Source organism: Neolamprologus brichardi, chromosome 7 (genome assembly GCF_056152115.1).
Source record: "Neolamprologus brichardi isolate AB-2024 chromosome 7, ASM5615211v1, whole genome shotgun sequence".
In the NCBI taxonomy this organism is placed as follows: Eukaryota; Metazoa; Chordata; class Actinopteri; order Cichliformes; family Cichlidae; genus Neolamprologus; species Neolamprologus brichardi.
The window spans coordinates 42,707,604-42,719,667 of record NC_142110.1 but is presented as its reverse complement, the minus strand read 5'-3'; the positions used below and the strand labels follow the sequence as shown (position 1 = coordinate 42,719,667).

Sequence of the window (12,064 nt, the reverse complement as noted above, 5' to 3'; positions counted from 1 at the left end):
TATATGACACGCAGAAGTGTGCAAACGTTTTGAGTACTCCTTAATTTCTTTATATTTTGCTAAGAAATTAGGAAACATGTACAATGGAAATAAAAACAAAGTATATAACTCAAACATATGGACAACATTTATTCTTCAAACAGCCTAAACTCTCTAAGGCAGCTTTCTTCTTCTTTTCTTCAAGTAGTTTTCGGGAATAGCTCTCCAAGTTTCTTGAGGAAATTCACATCTCTTCTTTGGATGTTGGATGGCTTTTGCTCTGTTCTCTGTCAAGATGATCCCACACTGCTTCAATAATGTGAGGTTCATGCTCTGTGGAGACCAATTCATGACTGATAGTATTCCATTGTGTGCTTTTTTCCCAGCTTTCCCAGCTGGTTTTGCATGTAGGATCCAGGTCTGAATGTACTTTTCTACCCCTTTATTTTATCAATTTTGACATGATCTCCAACACCACTGACAGCGCCTCTACCATGTTTTAACCATGCCTATAGACCCTCACTATTGTACCTCTGTCATGACACAATGGGGATTTGAAGTAAAAACTTTAAATATAGATTCTTAATGCTTATTGCCATTGATTTTTAGTCCAGATCAGGTGAAATTTGGCATACTTCAGCTTCTTCTCCCCATTCCCCTGCATTATGAATGGCTTCTTCACAGCCACCCTTCTACTAAGACCATTTCTGATGAGACCTCAATGAACATTAGACAGATAAACTGAAGGGCCACATCTTTCAGGTCTTGTATCATGTCTTTGCTGGATGCTTTGCCATTTTCGACAGTAATGACTTTAAGACCGTTCATCTGCTGTAAATACATTTTTTAGGCCTGACACTACACACCATGCTGAGATATACCAAGGTTTTGGCTAATAGCTCTTTGAGAACACCTTGCTGATGCAAATCATCATAACATTTCCTTAGTTTTTTTCAAATATTCAACTAAAAAAAAATGTACGTGTTATGATTCATAAAACAAGGGCAGTGATAAGTGGCTTAAGAAAAAAAAAAAACTGTTCCTCTGAAAATGGTCAGGTACAAGGACCGGAGCAAAAAAAACAACCACTGTCCAAAGATAACGAGGGGTGACGAGATTTTTGCTCAGTACAGTATAACAAATTAAACATCTCCTGCCTGATTTTGGAGGACCAAAATGCAGCCACATTAAGTGAAAATACGCAATGCACTGAATGACTTTGTTGTTTAACTAGAAGCAGAAAACTTTAGAGCTTTAGCATAACATTTACCAACAATTTCCTGTTTACATTCTTTGAATTCTTGAAATTGTGTGTAATTGATTTCAAGTAACAATGCCTTCAAAGACCATCGGTTCTAGAAAATGTTTTTATTGGCATACAACAGTCAATTTATGTGTCTTTTACTGATGTTTTCAGTCCCCCAAAAAAGCATCTAATTTTCATGGAGAAAATTTGGGCAACACTTTCTGAAAAGCACTTCAGATAAAAGATGAACGAGTGTAAAAAGGTTCTAACAAGGCAAATGTGGTCCGTTGTTTTGACTCATTTTATGCCAGACAGAAGTGCTGTCCTAACACGTCTCCCCCTCCTTTTAGTAACCGTGTGGCAGTTTCAAATTCCAGTGGAACGCTCTTGATCTCAGGTTGCTTCAGGTCTTTTTCCATCAGCTGTGAAAAAGAAAATGAAATAACTTATTCATCTAAACCAAATTTAATTTGACCAGAAATAAGAGGAAAACTAATTCTTGAAGCGTCACCTCATACGTTGTGACCTCTAGTGTCTCACTGATGTCATCCTCCTGTTCTGACAAAGGTGTGTTGATCAGCAGTGCAGCTTTAGCCACATCTGGATGGTAATGCTTTTGCAGCGACTATAGAAAAGACAACAGGAAAATGTGTTATTTTAGTGACTCCTCCACTTAAATTGGACTTTCAATCGTTTGCGACATCTCTTCAACATGTTTTCCGCAAAGAGAAAAAGATGAGAACTATCAAAACTCAAAAGTCAGTTGTCATCAGCGACAGAGGTAATTCTTTTGGGGATTCTAAAGTTATTGCCTGCACACCTTAATTTCCCACAAGCTGCTTTCTAAGGCACGGCACTGAGCAGGATCCTCTTCATCCATCAGATAAGGATCCTCAAAAGGTTCTGTCACCACACACAAAAGCAAACATTTATCACATATCCTACAGACAATTCATACAGACAGTTAACACACCGATCCCAACTACAAAAGTCTGAAACTCACCATCTTCTGCGCTGGGCTTGTGAATGAGGACTCTGCAGGACGGGTGGCGACGGATCAGGTTGTAGATGAAGGGCAGCACTAAGAGAAGGGCTGTAGGCGGTGCCGTGAGAGCCAGACGAGCCAGACGTTTGGCAAATGCAGCCACTAAGTAAACTGGCAAGTGACTGAAGGAAACCAAAAACAGAACATGCATTTTAGCAATGTAGATCCTGAGCTTTCATGCTCATTATTTAAGTGTAGGATGCTTATATTTGGTCTGTTTAGCAGCTCAAATAGTTCAGCCAAAGCTCATAAATAATAACAGCAGTTCACCCACAAAGCAACATTCATGCTGTGTAAAGAGTAAAAACCTGAATGCAATAATTTACAGATTTGATAAACTCACAATAGAACATAGAAAACATAAAAAATGTTTAAACTGAGTAAAAGGAACACATTTCAAAAAAGTCTGGACAGGGCATAGTTTACCACTGTGTAGTATCGTCTTTCTTTTAAACATCTGGGAACTGAGGAGAGCAGCGGCTGGTATAAGTTTCTGATACAGGATTTTAACAGCTAACAGCTGGTGCAGCACCGTGACTTTTCAACAGTGAAGCCATGCATCTGTAATATATCCAATATGGAGTTTAGCGTTGTCTTGGTAAAAAAAAATGCAAGGCCTTTAATTGGAAAAGACTTAATCTGGATGAGAGCACACACTGCTCTCAGCAGTGATGATTCCATAGGCACCGATGCACCTTCATACCATCAGGGACTAAACAAAGTGCTAAAAAACCTGAATGGTTTCCTCCGTAATCCGGAGGATGTGGTGTCCATGTCCAACAAAACAGTTTTCCACTTTGCCTCAGTCCATTTTAAATGAGCTTTGGCCAAGAGAAGATGGCGGCTTTATTGGATCATGTTCACATACGGCTTCTTCTTTGTATGACAGAGCTTTAACCTGCAATTGTGAGTGACACAGTGAACAATGTTCATAGACAATGATTTCTGGATTTGCACCTAAACTCATGCAGGGATTTCCATGACAGGCTCAAGGATCATGGGTATCCAGTATTGACTTCAGCGTGAGATTTCTCCAGATTCTCCAAATCTTTTTATTTTATGTATTGTAGCCTACAACTGTATGTCAAGGAACACGATTCTGAAATTGCTGTAAAATTTAAAGACTGTTTTTGCAAATTTGCTCTGAGAAACTCTGCCTCTCTAAGATCCTCTTTATATATCCCATCATGTTACTGACCTGTTGCCAGTTGTCCTAATTAGTTACAAAATATTCCTTCAACAACTTCTTTTTAATACCACTTACTTTTCCACCCTTTTTTCCCCTCAGTCCCAACTTTTTTGAGATGTGCTGCCATTAAATTCAAAATTCAAAATATTTTTCATAGAAAATCTTAAAACTGTTTTCTATGTTCTATTGTGAATAAAATATCGATTTATGACACTCAAAAGTCAGTGAATTCTTTTTTTTTTTTTTAATTTACTTTTTTTTTTTTTTTTTTTTTTTTTTAAATGTTCCAACATTTTACAGAATCTGATTTGTAAATGAATAAAAAAGGATTTTGAAATATGTGACTGAATTCTTACCTGGAGCTAAGGAAGACATTGGCTAAATGGAAAAAGCGTGCTCTGTACTTCACATGAAAAACAGAAGGCTCAAGTAGATTATACAACTTCTTGTAGAAATCAGGATAATCTCTGCAAACACACAACACATGGTTTTGATTTATGTGATCAAATGTCTCCCATTTTACTGTAAATAATCTGATCTAGTAAAAGAAACAAAAAATGTGCTTTTCACTCACAGGTTGTGTTGATGTATGAGGACAAAAAGGCCATTGAGTGCTAGCAGGCTGATTGCCCCACCTGTTCGATGAAGACAAGAACCTGCTGATTACCATCACTTTGTAGCAAAGCTGAAGATGAACATATGAAAGTGTTGTTTTTCCACATTTCAAATTCTGAAATAGTATTTTTGAACATCTGATGGTACTTTTGTGCTCAAAATTCTAACAAGATTCTCAACACCAAACCATGACAGAGCCTCCACCGTGCTTTACAGATGTAGACACTCACCTCATCCATACGCATTGACAATTATTTGAAATAAAACTTGTATTCATTACTTCATAAAATTTGTTGACATTGACGTTCAGTCCAGTTCTTGTGTAATTTAGCATACTTCAGCCTTTTCTCCTCGTTTTGCTTCCTTACAAACGGCTTCCTGAAAGTCCTCGTATGTCACTGAGACTCTTGGGTTCTGTGTCAAGTCTTTGTTGCATCCTCTCTTTTTTCCTATTTCTTAAGGACATGATTTTCAGATGCTGTTCATTTGCCATGGATAGGTGTTTAAGCCTGCCATGTCTTGTTTTGTCCTCCATTTGTCCAGTTTCCTTTAATATTTTTTAAGAACACACTGCATGCCATGCTGAGATATGCCATATTTTCAGCTAAAAGCATTTTGATGGAATTTTTCTAAGATTCAGCTACAAAAATGAAAAGAAAAAACAAAACAAAACACAAATAATTTATTTTGTGACCATGGTGCTAACAACAAAGTGCAAAAAGACAATTTAAAACAGGTTCTTTGCCAAGTTGTTTGTTATTTCTCTGTAAATGGTTAGGCACATGGACTGGACTGAAAAAGGTTAAAAAGCAGTCAGTGACTAAAGAAAAACTTTGAAAGACCTTTAGAGTGCTTGGAGAACTGCTGTTCAAGTTCACTTAAAAAAATTACAGTATATAAAGTGTACATACTGCACAGCCCCGCCAAAAACCATGTCACATAAAAACAACTTGAATCCACAAAGCTCTCAAATATTTTTCATGTTTATAGGATAGCTAGACAAACAGATACAGACGCGTTATACTCTGCATGAGGTTAGGCTTGGGTCCAAGTGCAATAAATTTGGTCAGAGGGCATTTCACTACAGGGGTCACTATAGTGAACTAGAAAAATAATATTCTAACAACTACTTCCCCCTAGTGTTCGCTGATGTCCATGCACAAGCAGATATAATCCCAGTTGAAGTAAGAAAAACAACAAAACAAAACACTGTTAAATTCTCATTAATCAATCTAAACCTAACAAAGCTAAAGAATCGCTTCACTGTAACTCTAATAATGAAATCTTCATGTGTTTTTTATGGAGTATTTACATTTATGCTGTAGATAATGTACTGTAGCATTTTTGTTGTGTTTATACCAAATTAATTATTTAATTCAAAATTATTTTAATTTTAGGATTCTTTTATATTTCAAACACAGTCACTATCACTACAGTTCAGACTTCTAAAACTATCACAGACCAGATGTGAAAATACCTTAAAAGTTACAGATGTCAGTCGACCTCATGGTGAAGTACCGTCACCATAGAGCCACAAGCACACATATAACTTACCAATTTCATAGGCAGCAGTCAAGAAGTCGATCATGAGTGTGGGTTTGCTCATATACGGCAGAATGGAGTCATGTAGTATCACCAGGACCTTTTTATACATGCTGTTTGGCAACTACAATACAAACATCAAACATTAATGAGATATATCACAGAGCACAAAACAGAGAAGAGACTGTTGGTCTAATCTACTTACCTTATACTTCAGAAAGCCAAGCCACATCCTCTCAAAGACACGCTTATGTTCCTGTGTGGCAGAAGATCTAATAGCATTCAGAAAACCTTTTTGTTGGCAAACAGAAATGTGAAGATTTGATTTAAAGTATTTTACTTACATGCAGCTTGGCAGCTTTCCAGTCCTCGTGCTTGGCTGAGAAAAAAAATTCCATTATTGACTTATAAAAAAAACAAAAAGTCCCCAAACTGGATTTTCTCCCTCTGCAGTGACATTTTATCATCACGACAAAAGACAGAGGGACTCCCACTGTGATTATCACATCTTAAAAAGTATTACCTTCCTGTTTGACCATAAAATTGGTCAGCTCTGATTCCTGGTTTGGCATGCTGATGCTGGACATGAGTGTGAACACATTGTTCTGATATACAGGCACCACAGCCTGGAAGGAACAAACAAGCAGTATTTAGCAAATCCCATAATGTCTTTAACACAGAAAGAAAGCATCCACGTAAACGTCTACAGCAGACAGGTGATGATTTCCTACCCCTTTGTTTTTCTCCATGACTTTGCCGACGTTGTCCCGGATGGAGCTCATTACATAATAGCGCACATCCTCCATCTCGAGAAACTCCTGGAACCTGGAGATCAGCAGGGAATTGTCTGTAGCTTTAGACAGAAGGTTGTCCACCAGTGCCTGGCAGTACAAGAAAAAAGAAATATCAGGAGGAGCCACAAATGACAAAGTGTATCTTTCAGGAAAAGCTATTTTTGCCTTGGGCAATAAGCTGAAAGAAGTACTTAAGTCACCCAAAAGAACACATAAATGATTAATACTTTTTAATACTAGAAATCATAGCCAAAATGCTACCAGGATCAGTTCCCTTGGGAAGCTGTAATGTTCACTCCAGTCCAAGTCCTCAAGAGGATGCCGTCCTTCTCCGGCAGCAAATTTCATCAGGCAGCACATGGCACTCTCCTGTATCCAAAAAGTTATCTAATCATGTATTTTTCTTATTTAAATGACTATCATTGCCTCCCTCAAGTCCCCAAGAACTGCAAGCAACACAATCAATTGCACAATGCAAAATTGGAAAAGATAACTCCCCATACAACACAGAAAATTACCCAACTGCTTGAGAGTTGTACTGAATCCAAAACTTTCAACACGTCTGTGCAAAATAGATACTGAACCCCCAGCAAACATGTCTAATGTGAGCCTTTCGTTCTAACAGTCAGGTGGATAAAAAAAAAAGTGAAGACGTGTATTAATTTGTTTCTCTTAAGTTTAATTAACGTGTGACGGGAGGAGAAGTCACAGAGAGACAGCTCACCTTGATGTCATACTGCTCGTGGCTGAGGTGCTCTAACAGGATCTCAACGCAACTGGTGTACCGGTGTCGCATAAATATCCGGTACTTGTCCTCGGCGCTGTAGCCCCCTGGACCAGACAAACCCAGGTAAATGGCGACAGGAGCAACACGCATACATCTACCTCAGAACTGCTGTTGGTAATCGGGTTATAATCGTATACTAACCGCTTAATGCGTCCTCCTCTCCAGGGAGCTTTCCCAAGAACAGCTCTTTCCTCTCCAGCAGCGCACAGAACAGCTCTCTGCACGCAGCGACTGCACTGATAACCTCCTTCTCTTGTTCTGCCTGCACACAGACACGAAGGAAACAAACACGTACACTTACTGAAAGCTGCCCAGCGGTGATCATGCTAAGGTTAGCTAAATGGCATGGATTCAGTACAGCGTGGATGTTTAGGTGTGGAAATTTATACCTGAAGGCTCTCGAGAATGTCGAAAACATCGTTGGCATGCTTTCTGCTCTCGAGGATACGCTCGACGGTTTTGCTGAGATCTACTTTGGCTTTTTTTGCACTCTTTTCTGCTGTTTTTACCGAACTCACGTTGCGCTTTTTGGCCGGTGCCATGTTTAGTGGCTGGTGCTTCTTCTTCGAGGTTTACTGGCGGTAATAAAGCAGGAACTGGTGCGTTACCGCCATCAGCTGGTAAGGAGTGTGAAGCGTCACATCCTCTCACTGATGTTCGTCTATCTTCCAGAAATATGGAACCCTTATAAAACCTTATTAATTATTAATTAATTAATATTAATTAGATTCGACTTTTTTTCCTTATACTTTTGACAGTGGACTGAAGGACACATAAGACAGATGTACTATGTTAAATATCCTGCCAGGGGCACCTCCAGAATGTTTTCATGGGGTGGCCATAAGGGGCACACTAAAGATTTGGTGTGGCACACCAAAAAAAAAATAGAATTTCATGTTTTATTATGCTGTTGTCAAATATAGGTTACTTGAAAAATGTGGCAAAATCAAGAGACGGTTGAAAAAGTTCGATCACTGAAAATGGGTACATATGAAAACCAAATAAGATTTTGAAATTCATAATTATCTGTTTTGAATAACAAGTTACTGTTTCAAGGCTCACCACAGGACATCTCTGATGTAGTGGCAGGCACTGGGGTCGTTTTGGCGCCCCTGTGTACTGCCTGCTTTACGGATGTGTTGATCTTTCTTCTGGCACGTCCTTGCTTTGCCACGCTCTCTTACATTTCTTCCTGAACCTCCCCACATTAAGTAATCACATAGCCATAGGTCATCATTAAATAGTTTAACAAACTGAAAAAGATTCCTTCAAAGAACTGTCAATGAGTGAAAAAGCAACCAGTGTCCAAATAAAAACTTTTAGAGTCCTTCAGAAAGCCCGGAGGATTATTGCTGAAGATCACTTTAAAAAAACCTCTTCTTGAAAATAAGATATAAAGAAATGAGGAGTGGGGCAAGACTTTTGCAAAGTCCTGTAAATACAGCTCACTGCTATTATCAGAGAAAGTCATAAATGTGGGATTTAAACTTATTATTAAGAGATGAAACGTCATAAGTTGATGTTGTTATTTGAGTATGCAGTAGTACACAGTTATTCTGACTATTTAAATGTCGCTGTAGCATTAAGAGTCTATTTTCAAGAGTAGGCAGCCAGTTATTACTGCAGAAACATCAAACAAACCAGCTATCCAAAGTCGTTTTAGTGGTAAACTAATATTAGGAAACCAAGCAGGTTGCATTATAGAACAGAAGCTTTTATTACTTGCTTGTTAATAACATTTGTATAAAAGAAACAAGATTTAATCCCAGTGAAAATGTCTGTATCAGCAGTTAAAAAAAAAAAAACCCACATGATGATGCATCTTCTTTCTGCAGAGTGGCCTAATCAGAGTCATTTCCTTCATCTGCATCATCCTGCAGGAAGAGAACAATTATATTTAAAAATAAAAAACAGATTTTCAATGTTAAAAAAACGTTTTAAAATAAATGTATCTTCTTGGATACCTGTTTTTTAACTTTATCGTCTTGCACTTCAATAGATGTGGCCTCAAAGTCATGGATGGGGAGAGTGGCCATCCAGCTGACCATGGAGCCCTCTTCACACTCAGTCTCAATAATGGTGGGGTAGATGTGTGCCTCTTTGAAGGCCTTGATTTCCTCCTCCTCGCGATCCCATTCCAGCTTCTCATGCAGCCCGTCCCCCCCAAAACGTTTGTTGTACCGGTCAAAGTGAACCCTTTCCAGGATGAGGCCAAGTCCCGGAGCTTTGGGGACATCTACCTTCTCATGTCCCCAGCTCCGCTCCATCACCTCCTCCTTTGCATAGCCCTTGACCACTGCAATCACCAAGCCAATCATCTTGCGGATTTGATGCAGCATAAAGCTCTGGCCTCGCACAGTAATCACTGCAAACTCATAATTTCTGCGGATAAAAGGCTCACCACAGGACATCTCTGTGATGTAGCGGCGGGCACTGGGGTCGCTTGGAGCCTTCTGAGAGGTGAAGTTGTGGAAGTTATGTGTGCCTTTGTAGAGAGCAAAAAGGCGATTCACCTTCTGTAGTGTCTCTGGTTCCAGGTGAAATGCTGCTATATTCCCGGTATCATAGTCTTTTGGGGAAAAGGCCACTGTTGGAAGCATGTACGAGTACGTACGAGCATCACAGTTATTTTTAGAATTGAAACCCTGCGTCACCCGTTTTAATCCTGTGGGTTCAAAATTTGAGAAAAAAAAAAAAATCATACACACTCATGCCAACAGTACTCATCATACCAAAAACCTAGACTTGTAATTCACAATATAAAGTAGTGTCTCACCAAGCACTTTGATCTGCGGTGGCAGATTCTTGTTGATTTTTTCAATGATATCATCAATCAACCTCACTTTTAGAGACACCACTTGGCCAGCAGCAGACACACCCTGAATACATTCATATAAAAGTCAACGACATAACTAAACACATAAATAAATACTAAAAATGAAATACACAATTTAATTAATTTTATTAACAATTACATGATGACAAGAAATAAAACCAGCACAACATTAACAGACAGATAACACGTAAAGATACATATCCTCTAATCTGCCTTGTTGGCCAAGCTTTGACCAGTAAATTCTTATTGTGCACCGAGCACATACCTTATCTGTTCTGGCACATCTTTGGAAAGACATCTTCTTCATCTCATCACCGTGGTTTTCAGGAATGCAGCCAGATTTAATAAGAGCAGCAACAAGATCATCTTCAATGGTCCTGAACTGAGAGTTTCCAGGATTTCTCTGGAGTGTGAAAAAATTTTATGATTTTAAAAATAAATAAATAATGAAAATAATAAGGATGTTGCACTTTATTGGCCAGTGTTTTCTATGTGCCATTGACTGCCACTAATTATGATCACATTCACTGATGGCAGCGGCTGATCTTCATCTGTTTCCACCAGTCTCATATCTAAGATCCGTTTCATCCAGCCAACCATTGACTTTCTTCAGCTTATTCAATTCAGGGATATGGAGGGCTGGAGCCCATCCCAACTGTCATAGGGTAAGAGGTGGCAACACCCAGAGAGGCAGGCAACCATTCACACTCACATTCACAGTTTGGAATCACCAATTAACCTAAACCCACTGACAGCATGTCTTTGGAGTGTGGGAGGAAGTCTGAGTACCCAGGGACAACCCACGCAGACACGGGGAGAACATGCAAAATCCATAGCCAGATGGAGGAGTCAAACCCAGGACCTTCTTACTGTGTGGCTCACCTAAGATCTGTTTTTATAAACGTATATAACTACATTTATTCTCTATTGTCCACCCCAGAAGGGCATCCGGCATAAAAAATGCCAAATGAAAGACATGGAGCTACCTGCTGTAGCGACACATGAATATGTGAGCAGCCGAAATAAGCTTTTATCAAAAAAGTGTGGTAAAGGGCAGAAAAACTTAAAAACAAGACAACTGCAGAATATACCTGCATCCCGTAATATCCTTTCCCCGAGTACGCCATGAGCAGGACCACTTTCTTCTTTGGATATTTCTTTTCATCTTCAGCGTGTTCCCCATCTGTCTTCACCCTTTTAGCTGCCTGGACCTTCTCAGCAGAGTCTTCATTTTCCTCATTGGTCCTTTTTAACAGTGTAGCTGTCTGCTTATCTATGCCTCCTTCACTCATCGTGCAAAAGGGCTTATAAAGACCCCCTGTGAAGGAAACACAAAAATTAAACAGTGACAGCTACTACCCTGTTCTGTGATACACGGATTGAGAGGCCTTTTGAGATTGAAAGTACGATAAAGACAATATAAAGGTAATAAATCTAAACAAAATAGTAATAAATAGCAAAAATCGGACAGACACTCGTGATGCCTTCTACATCTATACTGTGTGGTGATAAAACACCTTCACAAACAAATATACTACACATAAATATATATATATGTTTACCACTGATGCATTTGTTTCCCGATGGTTCGATGAGTGAATTAAGATACCAGAAGCTAACCAACCACAGTCTGGAGACTGCAAATGCACATACTGTCACATAGCTTTTGTCAGGTTGGCTTACCGTTTGTCTTTAACGTCTGTCGGTGGTTAACTAAGGCACTCAGCAGCGGTCTGACCCGAAACATGTCACGCTAAACCATCTTTAGAAGATATAGCAGCTAAAAGAGACTGCAAAAGATTCAATCTGCTCTACCAGCTGAAAAGCCGAGGCTAGCGCGTATTAGCAAAGGATTTAACAAACTAAAACCAACTTTAAAAAGGTCTCCTAAATATTTAAACAAGGTTAAATAACCACGCTCATGAACATATAAGAACACCGGGGGAAACTGTAGCTAAGTCCCACAGAAACGCTGTGTAGTAAACCCTGCACATACAGGGACATGCACACATGGAAAAGCCAACTTTGACC

General features: G+C 39.1%; 2 protein-coding genes across 3 annotated transcripts; both read right to left on the bottom strand.

Moving 5' to 3' along the window:
* Positions 1 to 1,328: 1,328 nt before the first annotated feature.
* noc4l (nucleolar complex associated 4 homolog) lies at positions 1,329 to 7,758 on the bottom strand. 2 transcript variants are annotated; one of them, XM_006788747.3, is made up of 15 exons: positions 7,587 to 7,758; positions 7,339 to 7,459; positions 7,135 to 7,241; positions 6,672 to 6,779; positions 6,348 to 6,497; positions 6,140 to 6,242; positions 5,961 to 5,995; positions 5,822 to 5,872; positions 5,629 to 5,740; positions 4,034 to 4,094; positions 3,816 to 3,926; positions 2,229 to 2,392; positions 2,046 to 2,128; positions 1,737 to 1,850; positions 1,329 to 1,647 (listed from the first exon to the last, which is right to left on the bottom strand). In XM_006788747.3, exons 1-15 carry the CDS (start codon positions 7,737 to 7,739, stop codon positions 1,528 to 1,530), a joined length of 1,593 nt encoding a protein of 530 aa, XP_006788810.2. In that variant the 5' UTR covers positions 7,740 to 7,758; the 3' UTR covers positions 1,329 to 1,527. The 2 variants fall into 2 exon arrangements, with proteins under 2 accessions (XP_006788810.2, XP_006788811.2); XM_006788748.3 differs by lacking the exon at positions 6,672 to 6,779.
* Positions 7,759 to 8,890: 1,132 nt separating this feature from the next.
* Positions 8,891 to 12,064, bottom strand: pus1 (pseudouridine synthase 1). The gene is made up of 6 exons (XM_006788746.2): positions 11,717 to 12,064; positions 11,125 to 11,351; positions 10,299 to 10,436; positions 9,974 to 10,076; positions 9,162 to 9,862; positions 8,891 to 9,071 (listed from the first exon to the last, which is right to left on the bottom strand). The coding sequence occupies exons 1-6, from the start codon at positions 11,778 to 11,780 to the stop codon at positions 9,039 to 9,041; spliced, it is 1,266 nt and encodes a 421-aa protein (XP_006788809.2). The 5' UTR covers positions 11,781 to 12,064; the 3' UTR covers positions 8,891 to 9,038.